The sequence below is a fragment of the Suricata suricatta genome, chromosome 17 (assembly GCF_006229205.1).
Source record: "Suricata suricatta isolate VVHF042 chromosome 17, meerkat_22Aug2017_6uvM2_HiC, whole genome shotgun sequence".
Lineage (NCBI taxonomy): Eukaryota > Metazoa > Chordata > Mammalia > Carnivora > Herpestidae > Suricata > Suricata suricatta.
The window spans coordinates 47861918-47884663 of record NC_043716.1 but is presented as its reverse complement, the minus strand read 5'-3'; the positions used below and the strand labels follow the sequence as shown (position 1 = coordinate 47884663).

Here is a 22746-nt window from a genome sequence, read left to right as displayed (position 1 = left end):
TCAACACAATGAAATTGCCTCTTATTTAAGGGAATCCTACTAAATTAACTCTAGAGGTGAAAATGTGGTGCTTTTTTACCATATGTTTTTATTTCACAATTCCAAAGGGAATGTGTATGTGTGTGTGTGTTTTTAATGGAGAATCAAATATGAGATATACCACATTTCTGAACTTTAAAAAAAAATCCTTTAATGGTTTATTTATTTTTGAGAGAGTGACAGAGCATGACTGGGGGGGGGGGTGCAGAGAATGAGGGAGACACAGAATCTGAAACAAGTTCCAGGCTCTGAGCTTCAGCACAGAGCCCAACGCAGGACTTGAACCCACGGTCTGTGAGATCGTGACCTGAGCCAAAGTCGGATGCTTAACCAACTGAGCCACCCAGGTGCCCCAACATTTCCAGACTTTTAACAACACTTTTGTACATTGAGCTTTAAAGTTTTATGTTATTGTCATTTTTATTTATCTACTTCAAAGGGTAAATCAACTTTACAAATAAACCAAACTTTTCCTGTTGAGTCAAAGGCTATGTATCCTGTATTGGATATCAGATTCTTAGAGACATGCTCTCTTCCAGTCACAGTGACATGGTATTTCTTTGGAACGGTATTAGTGTCTCAGTTGTCCTGAGGCCCGCTTGCCTAGATCTGGGTTAGAAAGTTACCGAAGCTCAGATTCACTATGTAAAATAATACAGATGAACAAAACTACCTACCACCACAACATGCTATTTCTAGAATGTATTAAAATTTTGTATTTTCACATAAACAAAATACCTTTCTGACCTAACATTTCAAACCCTTCTGTATCCCTTCTGTTTCTTTATCAGCTAAAAACTCAGTCTCAGTTATGGATTTCAGGCCTGTGTCCCTCAGCATACTGGATTGGACAGGCTCTGGTGGACATTCCTTTGTTCTTCTCGATTCTTCTTTCAGTGTATTTAATTAACTGCATCATGGTTTTGGGACTCAAATTTCCACCAAGACTCATGTTTGTTCTTGTAAGTGATCATTTTTTTTTCACCAGGCCAAATATAATAGAAACAAACATTCACTTTCATTAGCGTTGTGTCATTAACGGAAGGCATATGTGAGAAAATGGCCTTACACAGCTTTATGATCTCATTATCTCCCTGTTTCCTGCCCCATACATAGCCTGCCATCTCTAATCTTTCTACTAAACATTGTTTGCAGGTGGCTTCCATAGTTGGTTCTTCAGCTTCTCTTATATTCTTCACGTATATGATTTCATTCATCTTTCGCAAGAGGGGAAAAAATAATGGCCTTTGGTGTCTTGGCTTTTTTATTGTAAGTATCTATCTATGTATACCTATGCATATTTATATTAAATTTTCGTAAAGCTTATTTTTTAAATGCAAAGTTAGGTATAAATACTTTACTTAAACATTTTTTAATATTTATTTTTGAGAGAGAGAGAGTGAGACAGTATGAGAGGGGGTGGGGCAGAGAAGGAGACACAGAATCGGAAGCAGGCTCCAGGCTCTGGGCTGTCAGCACAGAGCCTGATGCGGGGCTTGAACTCATGAACTGCAAGATCATGACCTGAGCCAAAGTTGGACCAATTTACTGAGCCACTCAGGTGCCCCTAAATACTTTATTTAGAAGAGAATGGAATTACTTCTTTTGTACCTCCATTATTATTGGACCATGTTCATGGTTTCAGTATTTCTTGTTCATTTTCTCTCTTCTATCTCCATCTGTTCTTTGTGATTTCTCTTTTTGGTCTGTTTCTTTGGAGAGAAGCAAAATATCTGTAGAAATCCTGGCATGGCTCTCCTAAAAGACTAGGTCACTTGGGACAGTCCCCTCATTTTACAGAGTGGGAAAAACTTAAAAGAATCATACCTGAACCAAGCCTGTCAACTCAGTACCGTTTTTCCCCTGAATAATTATACTTATTTAAAAAAAGAAGTGTGACAGGTGGCCACATTGACTAGTAATGCAATCAAACAAAAAAATGGAGAAGTTTGATTAATAAGTAAAAACATGTATCACATTAGGAGCTCTCTGCTGTATTCTCTTCCCTATGCCTTTGTTGACATCTTGAGCGGATACCATAGCTTTCTGACCATTTCAGATAGAAAAATAGGTCATTAAGATTCACTTTGAGAACTAAAACGCCTGACCAAGTCCAAGTCACAGCTTTAATCTCACAAGCAGTGTAGAGCTCCATCCGGAACCCCATTTTAGGTATGCCCTGAGTTTGGGGACCAGTGGTGAGAAAGGGTCTTCCCTTTTCTTTTTCTATTTGCTTCTGGATTTCCTTTCTCCTGCACATGGGGACAGGGTGGAGGATTTAGGGTAAAGAGAGCCAACATCTTACTTCTTTGGTGCTGGTACAATCAAGGTAGTTGGTCTCTGTGGGTAATATCCAAAGGCTTGGATTTAGGGTGGATGGGAATGTCACAAATACAGCCAGTTGGAGAATTCAATATGCCACCAGAAATCATAAAGGCTATTAAATTGCTTCTTGGTCTCTAAGTATTCTCCCTGCAAAACCCAATCATATGGTTCCTTGGGTCGATTATATAAGTGGTTGTGCTACAATAGGCAAATGTCATAACAACGCACGGCCTCCTTGACTATTGGAATTAGTCCTTGATCTATTTGTTTTCCCCCCATATGCATCCCTATACAAAGGTAGATTTGTCTGTTTCATCCTCTCATGTAATAATTTTTGCTTTATATGCTTTGAGACGACAGCTGACCCTTGAACAACATGGGGGTTAGGGGAAACAACCCTCTGCATGGTCACAATTATGCAAATAACTTTTGACTTCCCCCGGATGTATCCTGTTGACTGGATGCCTTACCAATAACATAAGCAGTTGATTACCACATACTTGTGTGTTACCTATATTCCATACTGTATTCTCACAACAAAGCAACCTAGAGAAAAAAATATTATTAAGAAAATCATAAGGAAGAGAAAATACATTTCCAGGACTGTTATTTATTGAAAGAAAAGCCCATGCATACATGGGCCTGCACAGCTTAAACCCATGTTGTTCAAGGGTCCACTGTGTTTTATTTGGTGCATTCAAGCCTGGAATCATTAGGTATTGGCCCTATTTATTCTCATAATGGTTCTTGGTCATAAAGTCAATGTGTCAGATATTAATATAGGTATACCAGATTTCTTTTATTTAGCTTTGGCCTGGCAAATCATTTTGGCATGTGTTTACTTTCAACTTTTTGGTGTCATGCTTTCATGTATGTTTATTGCCAACTGAATATAGTTGGATTTTTTTTCGTTGTCGTTTTTAAATCCAATCTGGCAATCTATGGGTTTAATTTAATGAATTTCTTGTGATTGTTTATACACTTCAATTTGTTGATGTCATTTTACTTCATGGCTTTATATTGTGGTGCACAGTACATGGTTTCTTGTCTTTCCTGCTTTTGTTTTTTTATTCAGTCAAACTTGTTCTTTTATTCCCCACTTTACCCTTTTCTGGTTTGGAAGTCATCAATCATAGTTTGTTACCTTGGAGCATTATTTTGCTGCAAATGCTATAATAAAGTACCACAAATTGGGTGGCTTAAGCAACAGAAACTTATTTTTTTATAATTCCAGAGGTAGAAGTCCCAAGATCTGCAGGTGTCTGCAGAATACTTTTTCTGAGGCCCCTCTCCTTGGCTTATAGATGGCCATCGTCCCTCAGAGCCTTCCCGTGGTCTTGTGTGTGTGTGTGTGTGTGTGTGTGTGTGTGTGTGTGTAAATATCGTCTTCCTATTAGGATAACAGTTATACTGGATTACTTCCAACACCATATTTTGGAGACTTTATGATCAATAATTGCTCATCCTACTTACATGTTATTCTCTAGTGTTTGGTTCTCTTCATTTATAATCTCATAAATAAACATTATTATTTTAAGAAGTTAAGAAATATCTGTAGACACTTTTTGTTGGCCATTTGCCTACCATTCACACATGGAGCTTACTCTTTTTATTCTCATCAGGGCCACTTTTCACTCTCTTTCTTAAAAGTTAATTTTTCTACATATAAATTTCTTGGCTAACAATTCACTAATCTCGTGCTGACGATTTTGCTATTGAGATGTCTGCTGTCAGCCTGCCATTCCTTTGTAGAGTATCCGTCTTTGACTGCTTTTAAGGTCTTTGACTTTCCTATCTTTAATTTCATTACATTGTTTCGAGGTGTGGATTTCTTGGTATTTATCATTTTTTTCAAATGAATTTTGCCACCTGAATCTGTTCCAGGAATTTCTCTGCCAACACCTCTTTAAATAATACCTCTCTTGTGAAAGTATGAATAAGATATTTATTTCTTGCTCCCTGAACTCTACTGTGATAGTGTTAGTGTTATTCTCAGTCTGTTCTCCACATCTCTTAACATTTTGTCCAAACTTCCCATGTCCTTGTTCTTGCTGCATCCTGGGAAATGCTTCAGACTCTCCTTCCAAGTCACATATTTTCTTATTCAGCTACTTCTAAGTCATGTTTAATCTTTGATTGGCTTTTTAAAATTTCAACTTTGTTTTCTAAAACTAGTTGGCTCTATTTCGTATATGTCCAGTTGTTCCTCATGATCTGTTACTTGCTTTTGTGTTCTTTATTCCACATTTGATTTCCTTATACATTTAATTAAAATAATATTTGTACTTGTTATGTGACAATTCTAACAATCTTTAGATAGTGATAATCTGTTTTCGGTTTGTGTGTTTTTTTGCCTCCTGATTCACACTTAATGTGGCTGCCTGCCTTGTATATTTGCCTTTTTTTTTTTTTAAGCTGGGTGCACATATTTATTTGACCTTTTAAGTCCAGACCTCTCAAGATCTTATACTGGGGATGTTTTCATCCTAGAAGAATTTTCAATTAACTTTTTCAAGAAGTACAATGTAGAGCCCACATAGGGCATAAACCATCTTAGAGTGTCATGCCTTAATATGGGATTTGCAAGGAATACCCATAAAGAGGGTATTTTTATTCTGTTGAAGGTATTTCGAGGGATGGACCTTTCAGTCCCTGAACTGGAATAGACATTTGTTCCCTGGTCGCTCAGATTTACTGTTTACTTAATAGTCCAACTTAGGTTTCAACTTTGTGTTTGCCCTTAAAGAATTCTGTCACTTTTTCCCAGAGACTAGCAGTGTATTTACACTTGATCTTAGCCAAAAGGCTGAGAAGCGATTAGCAGTGTATTTAAAAGACATGTGTTTTAAATGGTGTAGTTAAGTTCTTTCAGGATATCTAGTATTCTATATTTCTATGTATAGATGTCCACAGCTAACTTTTAAAACTTCAGTTTTTTAAAGTGAAAATGTAGAATCCAGTTTATAGCAGATGGAAAAGTAAATATAGAATGGGGAAGCAGAAATTGAGGAAGTGTTTTACAACTCCTTTAAATATAATGTTGTTGGTATTGTTTGCTAGAGGAAAGATCTAATGGAAGGATTCTTTTTATTTTTCTGATGTTTGGGACAAGATAGATGAGGTAATTAGTGCATTAAGATAATGAAAAGAAAGGGAATAAGAGAAGGGAGGCAGCGTGGTCAAATGAAGTTATTTTATCGCATTTTTAGAATTAGAAAGTTTAACTTCAGTTTTTTTGTAACTGAAGATATATTGCCACATACTTTGTTAAAGCAAAACCTTTAATAATTATAAATGGTATGAATAGTAAATCCTTAAGGAGATTCTGATACTTGATTATAAATTAAACTAATGAACCTATTTCTGTTTATATTGCTTTTTCCTTCAGAAAATGTTTCTTGTGCTTGTGGAGGAAACATTATTTATATGCTTTTTTGTTCTGTAATCTGTTTAATATGTATCTTGGAACCCAACATCTTGTACATTGACTTGATACATGGACGACTGACTCATACAATATGTTCTTATAAAAGTATAGTGGTTAAGAGTTTGGGCTCTGGAGCCAGACAGCCCCCAGTTTGAATCCTTGACCTAGCACTGAATAGCTATCAAACACTGGGCAAGTAACTTCAATTATCTGGACCTCAGAAAATGTATATAATAACCATAATATGTTAAAGCATTAGGATTGAGTTTTTCAAAGCACGTTGACTTTCACTGTGCTAGTCAACTGCCCATCAAAGTACTTGGTAAATAGTAAATGCTCAGTAAGAGCTTCTAGCCTCTTCTCTTTCACCTCTTTTTATTCCTACAACTGTAATAACTATAATACCACTTAACAAAGGGTTTTGCATAAATTAGACCCTTAATATATCTTTGGGGGGCACCTAGGTGGCTCAGTCAGTTGAGTGTCCAACTTTGACTCTGGTCATGATCTCGCAGTCCATGAGTTCGAGCCCTGTGTCAGGCTCTATGCTGACAGCTCAGAGCCTGGAGCCTGTTCTGGATTCTGTGTCTCCTCTCTCTCCCCCTCTCTGTCCCTCCCCTACTCACACTCTCTCTCTCCAAAGTAAACATTAAAAATTTTTAATATGTATCTTTTTTATTATTTATGAATAAAAACATAAAAATAGAAATCCTCCTGCCTTTCCAATATCCATTCGTTCATTCATTCATTGATATTTATTGCATTTCTCTGTTACATGCCACTTTGCTTAAGCAAAACAATCTTTGCAATCAGAGGACTTATATGGAATATATAGAAGAAAGTGATTCTTATTCAAATCAAACCAAACCCTTCTTCAGAATGTCCCATGGATCTGTAATGGAATGAGCGCTGGGGCCAGGGATCCATGGGGAAAACCACCAAAGTAGTCAGAGTTGGGAATGTGGGCTGCCATGCACGGCGCTCTCCATATTATCTTTCTCTGAGGATATTTTTTGAGCATAGTTGACACAGAATGTTACATTGGTTTCAGGTGTCAGCATAGTCATTAATCCACTATCTGTGCTCACCACACGTGTCACTACCCTCTGTCACCACACGATGCCATTACAGTGTCACTGTGGAGGAAACATTATTTATACTGGCTACATTTCTTCTACTGTGCCTTTTATCCCCTTGACGTACTCATTCCTCTGAGGATGTTTTAAACCTTTCAATATTCCTACCTTAGTATCAAAAAGGATGATTCTCATATGTCTCCTACTGCTTAAATATGGCAATAAATATCCCAAGTCATATCATTAGTTAATTCTAAATTATATTCTGGTGCTAAAAGCATATGAGGCTTTTTGGTAATAGAGTAAATAATGTTATATCTCCTTCTTTTATTGTTGCTTTCTATTCCTATCAGTGCAAAATCTTTTCGATAGTTAAAAGATCTTTATCTTTTAGATACTATAATCTTGTGTTTCAGTTGTAATGATGGTTTCTTGCTTCCTAAAGAGGCAAACCTAGCAATATTGCCATATATAAAGTGAAAATGAGAATATCTCCTAAGAATACCGATTACTCATTTAAAAAGCTTAAAATATTATATGACTGAGAAAATTAAAATACCTATGAATATTTTTCTTCCAGATTTCAATATTTTTACTCATCATCCAATCAACAGGCGAATCTGAAGATCCCCTTGTAATTTTAAGCATGATTTTAATGCCTTTCTACACTTTATTTAGATTTTTTATATTTTTTATGGAGGTAAGCAATATTACCTAGTGTGTGGCTGGCCTTAACCGTGTAACCCATTAATAAAATCTTTGCCCAGTATTGGAACAAGTATAAACTTTAGAAGTTATGTGATACTGCCAAATTCTGAAACTAAATTGCAAAAGTGAATAAAGTTGATGACTGTGCTTAAGTCCCTTTTCCTAAATATAAGGCCACATGGAAGATGTGACATACTGCACTCTTTGATTGCCTGCCACTTAGTGTCAATAAATTGCTTTGGAGATGTGATTGGTAAGAGAAGGAAAGCATGTTGCTACAAAGTACTTCTGGGAGAAACCAAGCACTACTGAGAATTTGGGACAACTGTCAATAAATTCCAGCTACAACTTGGTTCTTTTTATCACAGTTTTTTTTTTTTTTTTAGTATTTATTTATTCTGAGACAGAGTGTGTGAGCACACACACAAGAATGGGGGAGGGGCAGATAGAGAGAGGGAGAGAGAGAATCCCAAGCAGGCTCCATACCTGAGCTCAATCCCACCAACCATAAGGTCATGACCTGAGCTGAAATCAAGAGTCAAACAGCTAACCGCCTGAGACACCCAGGCACCCTGGGCAATGGCACTTCTAATGAGCACCCAGGGACATATGGAACTGTTGCATCACTGTGTTGTACTCCTGAAAACTAATATGACACTGTATGTTCACTAACTCGAATTAAAATAAAAACTTAGGGGCATCTGGGTGGCTCAGTCAGTTAAGCATCTGACTCTTGATTTCATGCTTCGTGAGATGGAGCCCCACATTAAGCTCTGTACTAACAGCGTGAATCCTGCTTGGGATTCTCTCTTCCTCTCTCTTTACCCTCCACCATGTGTACACATGTGTGGTCTCTCTCTCTCTCAAAATAAATAATTAAACATTTAATAAGATACAATAAAATAAAAACTTAGATAAAAAATTAAAAAATCATTAATGCTATTTAGTATTTTTAATAGAAGGCAGCTAAAAAATATTCATCTGAAGAATGAATCACCATACTTGCAAAACTACAGTCAAAGATATTTTATTTTATTCCACGAGCCTATTACAAAAAGGCTAAAATAATGTTTGTACTTAGAAGGTAATATATGTATTCTGCCAAGTCTAGGGTCTCACATAGAGTGGACACTCAGTAATTGGTAGTAATTTTTTAAAAATCCCTTTTAAAATGGATTGCCAGAAAAAATAGTAGACTCTTCTAAGAAAACATTCACTTTAAATAAAATGAATCATGAGAATTGTATATTTCCCCTTGTTTACCTATCTTATGGGACTGATAGAAATGTAAAACTAAAGTTAGTACCTAACTTCAATAATTATCTTATTCTAAGACGTAACACACCTATTTCTAGTTATTTTACAATTGTGAAAAATTAGCTGCCTCCTGCTATTTGGGTTTTAACTTTCTGATCAGTATCAGTTGCTTTTTAGAAGGAGGTGAGGATAATGGCATCAGAACAGTAAATGGAAAGAACACTGCAAGGCCTCTAAGTACTGAGAATTTTCATAGATGTTAGGATACATCCGAACAAAATATCTATGTGTTAAAAATAAAATCAATCTACATAAAAAAAGAGAAGAAATCTGCAAATCTCTACTACACACAATTGCAAGACAGAAAGTGTTGGAGGTTACAACCAAGGAAGAATGTCAGCTCATCAATAGTCTGTAGTAACAGAGAACAAATCCTGTGTCCCTGGCACATCAAGTTCAATGTATGCATATTTAGTGTACAAATTTTATATGCATCAAGCAGAGGGACCTCCATTTAACTCTTGTGTTTCTTCAACAGGTATTTTATGTGTATAAGAGAAGCTTGGAAAGTGTGGATGATGAAATAAAGGAAGGCAATCAGAGCATTCTCTTAACAGCCTTAATAGTAAGAAAAATTTTCTACCTGAATGTATATTGCCTAGGATTTGTAACTGTGTGATACATTTGATCTTATTCAAATAATGGCAAATTTAAGTATCCTAAAAATCCTTGCTCTTACTATATAAATACTTGCTCTTACTATATTCCACTATGTTCTCTACCCAAATATAATGGCAGTAAAACGTAAGAGTATTTTTATATATGGAGTCAATTACAGTATAATATACACCAGAAATATAAAGTCTTGGTTGCTATTCTTACACATTATTGACATGATATGTATCCAATGACAATGTGGTGATTTATAAAGAAATACCACAAATGCTATATGGCTAAAAATTATTTAAATATAGACTAAAAATAAACTAATTTGAATAATGAAAAAGAAAGGTGAAAAATTAAGTATATTTTGTATTGGGAAAAGATGCTAAAATAAAACAGAATGTATTTCTGTGCATTCTGGTAACCAATATAGAAAAGGGAAATTAAATGGATTACAGACCTCTTTTTTTTTCTGTGAATAGCAGAAGAGTAGTTTCTTGAGGAAGAAAGTTTCCCAAGTTTTTATAAATTTATAAAATTATATCTATTTCCATATGAGTTATTGCATATTGAATGCATATCTTTTCTATTTTCTAAATATATGCAGACATGTTATATTTCCAACGATTTTTTAATTGATCACCAACAAATCTTAAAGTTATACAGTTGTTTAGTTGGGGCATATATTCATTAAAATGTGCAACTCTGGATAACACAACACAGAAACCCTGGGACCTAATGGTCTTGCTCACAGGCATCCTTAAATTGTTCATGATTTTACTCTGAGTCGTCTTAGTACTTAATCATTAAGCATTCTGTTAACTGTTTAAAGTATCACTCAATTCCTAGGTTACTAGAGGCTTTAGTCTTTATTTATCAAGAATGAATCTTGCATGTTATCAAAGGTTGTGTGCATCAAGAATAATCAAATCATTTTACTAAATCTATTAAGATAATGAATTTTATTTCATATTTCATAATATTTAAGATATATGTCCCTCTCTGGGGTTGTGAAAATATTCTTTGATTTTGTCTTCTAAAAGATTTATATTTTCTTACATATTTATGTCTTCAATCACCTGCACTTGATTTTTTTTCTGTGTTGTGAGGGAAGGATCCTATTTCATTTCTGTCTTTAAAGATACTCACTTGCCCGGAACTACTTATTGAAAAGACTGCTTTTCCACTGATATTCAGCAACACGTCTGTTCATATGTAAAATGCTCATACATGCAGGGTCTGTTTCTGGGATATCTATTCCAATTTGTATGCTTCTGTCAAATTCTTTGGGTGTCTACTAATTTGGTAGTGCTTTTGATTAAATTCCAGCCTTGGGGGGCCTGGATGGCTTAGTCAGTTGAGCATCTGACTCTTGATTTCGGCTCAGGTCATGATCCCTGGGTCATGGGATCGAGCCCTGCATTGAGTCCTGCATCAGGCTGCACATTGAGCATGGAGCCTTCTTCAAATTCTTGCTCTCCCTCTGCCCCTCTCCCCAGCTCATGCTCTTGCTCTCTAAAATAACTGAAAATAAAAATAATTAATTAGTTAATTAATTCCAGGCTTGAGATCTTTGGACCATTCAGATGATGTAAATTTGGGCTACAAATCTGTGCCAAAGCTGTCTCCTCATTCTGCTTCACTCCTCGTGGGTGGCGCTCAGGGCAGTTATCTCACAAACCTCCCAGGGAGTTCTTCATGTCCTTCACTAAAAGTAAAACCTTTTGAGGCCCATTCTTTATTAGTGAAAACACCATCTATTCTATGCCTTGCTGGGAAGAAAACTCTAGAGTTGAATCCTTTCTCCTGTCTTCTCCGGGACGTGCCATGGAATCTGAAGTTTGAAGGCTGTCTCCAGGATGAGCGATGCCTTGGTGTCAAGGCTACCCCTACAGCCACTTAGATCAGGCTTAAAAAGTCCTTCCTGTCTTTTTCTTAATTAATTAATTTATTTATTTTTGAGAGAGGCAGTGGAAGGGAGGACTAAAGAGAGAGGGAATCCCAAGCAGGCTCTGCAGGGTCAATGCAGAGCCTGACGTGGGGCTTGAACTCATGAAACTGTGAGATCATGACCTGAGCCAAAACCAAGAGTCTGATGCTTAACAGACTGAGCCACCCACGCACCCGAAAACTTCTTACTATCTTAAAAAAAGAGTCCCTATTATCTTGTCAGCTTTTCTATGTTTTAAAAGAGGTTTTGTTTGTTTGTTTTTAGGTTTTTTGTTTGTTTGTTTTGTTTTATTTTTTTCCGAGTGGAAGGAAGGGTTGGTTTGGATCCACTTCTTTTCTCAGAAGTATTTTGTAAGATTTTTGTCAAATTTATAAGAAAATGATCAAATCTTCCTTGAAGAAATACAGATATTGCCCACTGAATTTGAATCCCCTGGTGACACTAATTCTAATTATCCTTCTTTGCTTTTTAGCCATACCTTCAGAGTATCATTCTCCTTTTTGTTATACGGTGTCTGGAGATGAAATATGGGAAAGAAACAATGAGGAAAGATCCAGTCTTCAGGTCAGGGGAACATTTATTAACTATCTGAGTATAATTGAAGTATTTAGTGTTTGTGGTAGTACATTTGACATCAATTTATTATGATAGATCTACTATCCAGTTCTTAGCCAGGCCCATTGGACATTGTTATTCTGGGGGGAAAAAACAACCCAAAATAACATATAAGATTGAATGCAGGAATGCATAGTTTCTAAGCCCTGGGTCGTACAGATTTTAGGCAAGTTGAGTTTTCGTTCTGTGCTTCTCTCTTAGTAGTGGGTAAACACCAAAGTTTTTCTCCTGCTTAGAGCATGTATCAGTCCCCAAGGAGAAGACATGAGAGTGAGCTGGTGTGTTCAGTGTGTGGGTGGACTGTTCTGGAAAGGGAAGAGAAGCCAATTCTGCTGATCTTTGATGATGTAACGTGAGCATGGTGTGGATGGGGCAGACAGGAAACGCTGATGAGTGTGTGTCAGAGATTTTAGAGAACCTGTTGACAGATGGAATAAAAGGTCTTAAAGACAATAGTCAAAGAAAATATTTCAAGGAACTTGGCTACCCACAAAAGGAGTCTTGTCGGTAGTAAATTAATTTTTTCTCTTAAAGTGAAAGATAATAATTTAAGTATAGGGGCTTACTTACATTCTCTTGATAAGATTATACAGTTATGATTAACTAGTTGTTACTTAACCTTCTAATTTCTGTATAAGTCTAATTACATGAAATAGAAGTTGGGGTTCTGATTTTTTACTTTGCTTATCCATTTGGAGTGTCATTGTAACTACCGTATTGTAAATGATGGAAAATAATTGCATATGTTAAAAAATAGTGTTATATTCTAAAAACAAATAAAATAAATAAAGTTAAAAAAAGATTATACAGTTAGAATTGAATTGTATGTTCATTTATTTTCTCTACAGGATCTCCTCAAGAAGTAGGGAAAATCATCCAAATCCAGAAGAACCAGAAGAAGAAGACGAGGATGTCCAAGCTGAAAGAGTGAAAACAGCAAATGCAGTCACTGCTCCAAACCCTGATGAGGTGAAAACAAGTGACTTTGACCCTTCCCAAAACACTGAGCTCAGTAGCTTGTCCTGTAGAGCTGAACTCCCAGTTTTTATGTTCGAAACTTTGTTTTGTTTCTGTGACACTTGCATGTGTATGTCATATTTAAATCATATCTTCTGCAGTATGTATCTTATCATGATTCCTTTAGTTTTCTCTTCTTCAGTTTTTTATGGGTCTTCACCTCCATGTCTTCATTTGTCAGTGCAATTCACCACCTTCTTCAATATTTTTACCTGTTCATACAAGTCTCTGTTTAGAGAACAAATGATTATACTACCTTTGTACAGTCAGGATACCGCAGAACCTTAACAAAAGTTCACACCTTTTGCAAGGCTTACAGTTTAATTTTGCATCACCTCAATAAGAAATGAACTAGAGGGGCTCCTGGGTGGCTCAATTGGTTAAGCATCCAACTTCAGCTCAGGTCACAGTCTCATGGTTTTTGAGTTCAAGCCCCACATCAGACTCTGTGCTGACAGCTCAGTCTGAAGCCTGCTTTGGTTTCTGTGTCTCCTTTTCTCTCTGCCCCTCCCCTGCTCATGCTCTGTCTTTCTCTGTCTCAAAAATAAACAAAAAAATAATTTTAAAGAAATCAACTAAAAATTAGTGCCAAGGGCATAATGCAAACACAGTGAATTTGATTAGGGATTGATTTTCCTAATAGTTGATAAAGTAATCTTCATTCATGAACATACATTTAGGTATTTCATTTGAAAGAAAGAGGCTAAATTACCACTGGCACAAAGTCTGGTTAGATTCATAGCCTAGGACGTGACAGATAAAACATGAGTGCACAAAATTTCTGAAATTTAATATGAAAATCATGCTTTGTCATGTTTTCTAGAAACCACTCATAATGGCTAGCTGTTTACACAAGGAATATAAAGAAAAAAAGGAACGTTGCTTTTCAAGAAGAAAGAAGAAAATAGCCATTAGAAACATCTCATTCTGTGTTAACAAAGGTTTGGATAATGTTCCTTTTATTAGAATGTTCCTTATTATTTAGGTTTGGGACTATGAAAAGGGCGAAAATTTCTATCCTTTGAGACTGTTCACCTATCTTGGTTAACAGGTAATTATAAAAATACTTGACATGTTGACAGAGAAGCATTTTCTGTTTCAAAACCATGTCCCTGTTCAAATGGTAAGAAACCCCATCTTGGATCTGGAAGACGAGATCATTCTACTAGAAATCTAAAGTCTTTCCATTCACCCTGTAATATAGAAAATTACAAAGGTGTTGTTGGAAAATGTCATTTTCTTTCAAAATGTTACTAAAGTAAGTAACTTTAGGTTGGCCAAACTTAAGTACAAATCATATCACCAATGATGACTCTACCTTCTAGGTGAAGTTTTGGGATTGCTGGGACACAATGGAGCTGGGAAAAGTACTTCTATTAAAATGGTAACAGGAGACACGAAGCCAACTGCAGGAATGGTACGTGACAAGTTCATCCAGGGGAAAATTTCACTTTCAATGTCAATAGCGTCCTCATATCATTCTGTCAGCAAGTCAGATCAATGAATTTTTAGTAAATGAACACATAGATGACAGATTTTACAAATTATCTATTCATGTTCAAAAAATAGTGAAGCTTAGTGGCCTCTTTATTCAAGTATAATTAACACAGCATTATATTAGTTTCAGGTGTAGAATATAATGATTCAGCAATTCTACCCATCTTCCAGTGCTCATCACCATGAGTGTCCTCTTAATCCTCTTCACCTATTTCTTCCGTCTGCACCTCCCTTCTGGCACTCACCCATGGAGGGGGGCACTTGTGGGGAGAAGCACTGGGTGTTATATGGAAACCAATTTGACAATAAACTATTAAAAAAGTGGTTTTTTTCATTGGTCTCTATTTTTCTTTCTTTCTTTGTTTCTTAAATTCTATATGTGAGTAATATTATATGGTACTTGTCTTTTCTCTGACCGATTTCACTTAGCATAATACTCTCTAGGTCCATCCACATTGTCACAGGGGGCAAGCTCTCATTCTTTTCTGTGGCTGAATAATATTCCATTGTGTGTGTGTGTGTGTGTGTGTGTGTGTGTGTGTGTGTGTGTATATATATATATATATATATATATATATATATATATAATTAGTCTGTCCATTCTTCTTTATCCATTCATCTATCAATGGATACTCAGATTGCTTTTGTATCTTGGCTATTGTAAATAATGCTGCAATAAACATTGGGGGAGGTATATGTCTTTTCAAATTAATATTTTTGTTTTCTTTGGTTTAAATACCCAGTAGTGGGATTACTAGATCATATGGTATTTTTATTTTTAATTTTTTGAGGCACCTCGACACTTTCCCACAGTGGCCGCACCAGTTTGCATTGCCACCCACAGTGCATGAGGCTTAGCAGCCACTTTATCTCCTTTAGTAGAGGGAAGATTGGAGCAAAAGCTGGATGTGGACCTGACTTTGCTTGTTTGATGCAGGTGGTTTTAAAAGGCTGCAGAATATCACCAAGGCAACCGGAAGATGACACCCTGAAGTTTTTTGGATACTGTCCTCAGGAGAACTCACTGTGGCCCAGTCTTACAGTGAAAGACCACCTGGAGCTGCACGCAGCAGTGAAAGGAATGGGCAAACCGGAGGCGGCGCTCAGTGCTTCCCGGTAGGGAGGGAAGTCTCACACACGCTTTGTGGAGGGAGGAAGGGAGGAGCATGTCATTTTCTGATTAAATATGGAAAGAAGATCATAAAGAAGGTTTTTCAATTTTCGTGCAAATTAGAATGACTGAAAATCTGAGTAAGAACCAAATCCTAAGTTTATGCATTTGTGATGGTGTTAATGGCCTTTCAACCTACTGTTTTCAGGTCAATGGTGCTAAGGTTTTCCATACCGTTGGTTTAGGTAGGAACGTGTGCCTTGTGTATAATCACAGTGTTTGGGTTTTGTTTGTCAGATTGGTGGAGGCTCTCAAGCTTGAGGAAGGACTTAAAGTGCCCGTGAAGGCCTTATCCCAAGAAGTAAAGAGGAAGGTAGGAGCGGGGCTCAGTGTTACTCTGCGCACCCCACGGGTCGGTGCCAGACGCGCTGTTCCTCTCCTTCTCCTTCCAGCTGTGCTTCGCGCTGAGCATCCTGGGAGACCCGTCAGTGGTGCTGCTGGATGAGCCGTCCACTGGGGTGGACCCCGAGGGGCAGCAGCACATGTGGTGAGGGGCATCGTATTAAGTAGTAGGAATCTAAAGTTAATATTCTTTCTATGTTTGCTCCATTTATCTTTGATGCTCACATCATCTGTTATTTAATTCAGTGAAACTTAATGTAGTATTCAAAATTCCTCAAGGAAGGAAAAATAAACATTTTAAGAATCTCATAGAATCTTAAATGTTTTGCTTGGATTTTCTTTTTCTTACCCCTCTTCCTCTGCCTCTTTTTTTTTTCTTTTCAGTTCCTGAAAATCCCACAATGTGTGTTTCTCTGTACTCCAGCTTTTGTAAACAAACATTACTCATGATTTCCCAATCTTCAACTTCCTATTCTATGAAGCCAATTAATATTATAATATAATTACATAATGGAGTATGATTTTTATTCTTTCTCTCTGGAGCAAAGATTTTTTTTTCTCATGACTGAATGGAGAATTTTCTATTTAGTCTTCATATTTCTTTCTGTTCATCTATCTTCCCAAATTACTTTTTCTGCTTTTAAAATGTATGTATGTATGTATTTACTTAAAGTTAAACTCAAGTTAGTTAATGTCCAGTATAGTAGTCTTGGCTTCAGGAGTAGAACCCACTGATTCATCTCTGACTGGATATATCCAGGTTACTTTCTAAATGTGAACAATCCCTTACTTTACATTTAGGCAGGCAATTCAGACCATGGTTAAAAACACAGAAAAGGGTGTTCTCCTGACCACCCACTCCATGGCAGAGGCGGAGGCTGTGTGTGACCGCGTGGCCATCATGGTGTCCGGAAGGCTGAGGTGGGTGCCCATCCTTGACCACACGTGCCCCCAAATTCTTCAGGGGGAATTTCAGTTTACTTTGGCAGCTTGTCCTCTTCAGCTCCTTGATCTTGATCAAATATCTTCCTCTGCACTTGCAGTTGAGGAAGAAATTAAATACAAGTGTTTTTTTCCTTCAGCTCTTTTCTTTTCTTCTCTGGATTAGGTGTATTGGTTCCATTCAACATCTGAAAAGCAAGTTTGGTAAAGATTATATTCTAGAAGTAAAAATAAAGGACCCCACTCAAGTGGAGCCTGTCCACATGGAGATTCTGAAGCTTTTTCCACAGGCTGCTCGACAGGAAAGGTAAAGGATGTTTTTGGCTTGGGTGATAAGTATACAGGTTTTCCAGCACATGTAATTTAGTCTTGGATGAGTCTGGAGAGGGGGAGAAAGGCTGAGCTGGCTTACTTATTACAAAACAAGTTGTTTTGAGGTCACTTGGATATATAGAAGAAAGGGCAATTGAAAAGTTATTTTCAGTATATGTTTCATATCTCAGAAAAGGTGGATGGGGTGTGTGTGTGTGCATGTGCATGTGCATGTATGTGTAACTGATGGAGTGATTTAAAAATTCAGAACAGAGTATGAACTAAACCATGAATTTAAAGGTTTTTAATAGACAATGAAAATTATGTATCAACCTATAGCATTTTATTGAATATTCCATCAAGAGCTCCAATACCTTCCATCAAGAGCTCCAATAACACACACATTCATATGCTTGAGAAAATCCTAAATTAAGTGATTATAGGTCATTTAATCCTCACTATGTTTCTTTTAAATTTGTGTATGGTCAGCTATGATTTACAAGCAAAGATAACCAAACCCATGTGAATAGCAGAATGAAGTTCAGTTGAATAGAAAGATGTACAGAGTTGGGGTCCCTGGGTAGCTCCATCGATTGAGCATCTGACTCTTGATTTTAGCTCATGTCATGATCTCCTGGTTTGGGGGATCGAGCCCTACATTGGGCTCTGCACTGACAGCCAGAGGCCTTCTTGGGATTCTATCTCTCTCCCTCTTTCTGACCCTTCCCATCGTGCTCTCTCCCTGTCTCTCAAAATAAATAAATAAATAAATAAATAAATAAACATTAAAAAAAGAAAGATTAACAGAGTTTTCTTATATATTAATTCTATTCATTTTTTAAATGTTTATTTACTTCTGAGAGAGAGAGAGAGAGAGACAGAGTGCAAGTAGGGAAGGGGCAGAGAGAAAGGGAGACACAGAATCCAGGCTCTGAGCTGTCAGCACAGAACCCGATGCGGAGCTCGAACCCACGAACTGTGAGATCGTGACCTGAGTCGAAGTTGGATGCTTATCCAACTGAGCCACCAGGACGCTATTCATTTTTGTTAAATAATACTTATTGAATACCTACTTTATGCTGGAGACCATGTATGGAGTAGTCAGTAAATAGAGAAGATTCTTATGGTGCTTACAGTCATTGGGGGACAAGGGTATTAAGCAAATGAAAATACAAAGAAATAAGGAAATGACATTAAAGTGGGACTTTAAAACTGAGCAGAGTTTGCTACTGAAGAATGGGGATAAGAGAACACAGAATATGTAAAAAACTTAAGTCAAAAATGAACTTTGTACCTGCTCAGTGGGGGAATAAAGTTCATCTAGTTCATGAGTGAGGAGTAGTGTCTCCACTGTAGGCCTGTAGCTCAGAAGAAAAGTGAAAGGTCGTTGAGAGATTTGGCCTAGCAATGATCAATGATTGGCGTTATTACTATATAGAAGACCATTAAGTTAGGAGAATGGGTGAAGTCAAGAAGGAAATAGAAAAGGGAGAAGGTCTAGGATGAAATGCCAAGAACTCTCAGTATTGAAATTGGATTGAGGAAGAGAAGTTGGTGGGGAAACTACCACCACCACCACAACAGCCATCATGACAAATATTAAAGTGTGTCTAAAACAGCACTGTCCTACCAAATTTCTGCAGTGATGGAAATGTCCCATATCTATGCTGTCCAAAATGGCAGCCAATACCCACATGTGTCTATAAAGCATTCCACACATAGCTAGTGTGACCAAGGGACTAAAATTTATACTTTATTTATTTTAATTAACTTAAATTTAAAAAGTTTTTTAATGTTTATTTATTTTTGAGAGAGAGAGAGAGAAAGAGAGAGAGAGATAAAGAGAGAGATTGATTGTGAGCAGAGGAGGGGCAGAGAGAGAGGGAGACACAGAATTTAAAGTGGGCTCCAAGCTCCAAACTGTCAGTACAGAGCCCAACATAGGGCTCAAACTCATGAACTGTGAGATCATGACCTGAGCCAAAGTAGGACATTCAACCAACTGAGCCACCCACGGGCCTCAGTTTAAAATTAAATACCACATGTAGCTAGTAGTTAAAATACTAAATAGAGCAGATCTAGAGAATTAGAAAGAAAATCATAAATTTTGGTTGTTTCAGAAGCTGAGAGTGTGTGTTAGTTTTGAGGAAGATGTCTATGACTTTATTTAATGCTCTTGAGAAGTCTAAAAAATAAGAACTAAATGTTCACTGAATTGTACAACATGGAGGTCATGGACAAACTTATTTGGGAAAGGGGAGCTGGAGGTCAAGAAATTTTTTTTAATAGGAGAGAGTTCAACATGTTTTAATATTATAACAGAGGTTGGAAATTAAATGCAGAGGGGAAAGTTTGATGCAAAGGTTCCAGGAAGCATGTTCAAGTATTGGCATTAATACAACAAGAAAGACTATACTGGCTTCTATGAAAGTTTCTTTATCAGAGATATTTTTCACAATTTATCTTGAGCATTAAATTTAGAGCAACCAGATTTTTGTTATTACCAGATTTTTATGACTAAAGTTATTCAGCTCAGATTCATGCTCTATCAAATTAAACTATTTAGGGATGCCTGGGTGGCTCAGTCGGTTAAGCCTCTGACTTCGACTCAGGTCAGATCTCATATTCGTGGGTTCAAGCCCTGTGTCACACTCTGTGCTGACAGCTCAGAACCTGGAGCCTGCTTCTAGTTCTGTGTCTCCTTCTCTCTCTGCCCCTCCCCCTCTCATGCTCTGTCTTTCTCTGTATTAAAAAAAAAATTAAACCGTTTAGATTTTTACTCAAAGAAAACTTTGAAAATGTATTTTGGCTATCAGTTTCTCCCCAGTGTTGTAACACTGTGATAAACAGGATTTTTTCCTTCTCCTAGATACTCCTCCAAGATGGTATATAAACTACCTGTGGGAGATGTTCGCCCTCTGTCTCAGGCCTTTTCCAAACTAGAGGCAGGTAAGTTTAGACACGCTTCTACTTTACTGTGCACATTTTTACATGGAATATATACTAAGTGAGTTCAAGTAGGAAATTGTATGATCAGTCAAAACCTAGAAAACCTCCACTGGCTTAGTCTTACAAACCCAGAAGGAAATGAGGTGGGGACTCTAGACTCAGGTTTACTCCCCCTGCCTTTTTCCTCTGCTAACAAGGTAACTCAGCTGCCAGTAAGCCAGAATGTTCCCTCCTGGTTCCATCACATGGGATTAGAGGATAGTTATCAACAGGTCCCAAACAACACTGAGGGGAACTTCCTGCGTCTCCATATTTATCCTCCTCCGAGGAGTGAGGAGCAAGAATGTGGAGACAATGGTTAGAGGCTTGACTGAAGGTCAGAGAAGGAAAGTACGCAGGGCCGAGATGTGACAAGTTAGGATCAGTGGGGGTGGGGGTGGGCTTGAACTAGTTCTAGAGACACTAACTAGAGATCACCCTGGGTACTGATGAGGCCTAGAAATGTAGGATTTATTAAAATGGTACCTACATGCAGGTAGTCCTTCGTAGGTTATTATACATATAAAAAACCCAACAATACCCCCCAGTTGATTTGGAGTCTAATAATACATAGGTAGGAATCAAAAGGCAAAATACTGAAATAAGACACGAGAAGCTCTTCAAAGAGAAAGTTTGCAGCAATGTATGCATTCATGCATTGCTCTCCTTTGTTTGGCCATATCAACATTTTTCTTTAATTTATCCTTCAGAAATTTAATGACTTGGCCTAATCTTTAAAAAAATTTTTTTTAATGTTTAATTATTTTTGAGAGGGGGGAGGGGCAGAGAGAGAGGGAGACATAGAATCCAAAGCAGGCTCCAGGCTCTGAGCTGTCAGCACAGAGCCTGACGTGGGGTTCGAACTCAAAAACTGTGAGATCATGACCTGAGCCCAAGTTTGGTGCTTAACCGACTGAGCTATCCAGGCACCTCTGACTTGGCCTGTATCTTAAAGTGTCTCATGGATCTGAGGTTAATGCTTACATTGTACACTTTGAAAGCACTTTTGGTGAAAAACATGTAAGTCACTAATGTCAGTCCCTTTGAAATGCAGTGAAACAGACCTTCGACCTGGAAGAATACAGCCTCTCTCAGGCTACCTTGGAACAGGTGAGCTTTCTTCAAAGCAGTGAGCATTGTCTGGGGAGCCTTTGTGTGAAACTCTGTGTGCACCATCATTCAGAAACACCCTGACATTTTTGTTTCCTTGTCTATTTTCTCCTACTTAGGTATTCTTAGAACTCTCTAAAGAACAGGAACTGGGAAATCTTGATGATGAAGTTGATTCAACAGTTAGATGGAAACTCCTCCCACAAGAAGAGCCTTAAAACCCCAAGTCTCCTAACATTAGGTTTTAGGTCCTACTACATTGTTAGTTTCCAGAATTCTAGAGCAATCTTCCATATTACCACAGGTAACAAACAAACAAAAACATTCAGTAGTTTAAACGTCAATAATGATTAAGAATTTGAATGGCTTTTAAAATCCTACAATGGAAGGGAGAGGCAAAGATAGGGAAAGAGAGTGGGCACTAACATAATCAGACATACTAATCACGGGTAAGACCTTTTTTATGCTCAATACCAACTCAAAAGTCACATAATGTTAGTCCAGTTTTTTGTTATTTTCAATAAGGCTAGATGCTGGACACATTTTATGAATAAAACACTATGTTTTTTAACCAGAACTTTAAATATATCAGCTCTTTTTAAAGCTTTATCTACTCAAATGCCAATTTAATATAATATTGACCATAAGATGATTTAATAAGTTGATGGATGAAATTACACAGTATGACCTTTAAATGTAATTATACTTTCTGTTTATAAGGTAAATGTATGCTCATTTAAGGATATATAGAAATTATGTTGACAGAGATAATAGTAATCTATAGTAAAACACCAGCATAAATATTTTAGCTACCTATCATCAAGGCTCTTTTTATGAGGACCTTCTCAAAGTTGACGTCAGTGGCATGGTATTTCCCTTATCATTGTAATGGCTTTGGGTTACGGAATAGCTTCACTGAATTCCTTAGATGTACTATCATGGTTTTTACTTAACCTTTTTACTATTATCTGACATTTTTTGTTATATACTAGTTTACCTTATAAATAAAGCCGTGACAAACTTTTCTTCAGTCTTCTCTTATTACAGTCTTGAGTAAGGAGTTCCAATATCAACAAATAGCTCTCTGCTCTATGAAATGTAGGTAACTTTGTTCTCTGACCAGTAGAAAAATTTGGTACCTATCCTAAGCTTCTGAAACCTGCACAGGACCTATTAATGTCATGCTCATCCCTGACTCTGACTTCCTTCATCTGCTGAACTCCTGTTATCGGTCTGGTTTGGTCAGTTCACCTTGGCATTGACTTAAAGGTAGAACTTGGCCCCTTACCTTGATTTATACAAACAG

At 37.1% G+C, this 22746-nt stretch overlaps 1 protein-coding gene across 1 annotated transcript in view; it reads left to right on the top strand.

Moving 5' to 3' along the window:
- Window positions 1-22465, top strand: part of ABCA10 (ATP binding cassette subfamily A member 10) — a 69174-nt gene extending 46709 nt beyond the window's left edge. The window contains 16 exon segments of the mRNA XM_029927694.1: window positions 831-1001; window positions 1195-1308; window positions 7448-7567; window positions 9371-9457; window positions 11919-12010; window positions 12910-13030; window positions 13902-14019; window positions 14404-14495; window positions 15513-15691; window positions 15984-16059; window positions 16139-16233; window positions 16890-17009; window positions 17197-17337; window positions 20212-20291; window positions 21385-21440; window positions 21560-22465. Of these exon segments, the coding sequence (XP_029783554.1) occupies window positions 831-1001; window positions 1195-1308; window positions 7448-7567; window positions 9371-9457; window positions 11919-12010; window positions 12910-13030; window positions 13902-14019; window positions 14404-14495; window positions 15513-15691; window positions 15984-16059; window positions 16139-16233; window positions 16890-17009; window positions 17197-17337; window positions 20212-20291; window positions 21385-21440; window positions 21560-21658 (1761 nt within the window). The 3' untranslated portion in view covers window positions 21659-22465.
- Window positions 22466-22746: the final 281 nt, after the last annotated feature.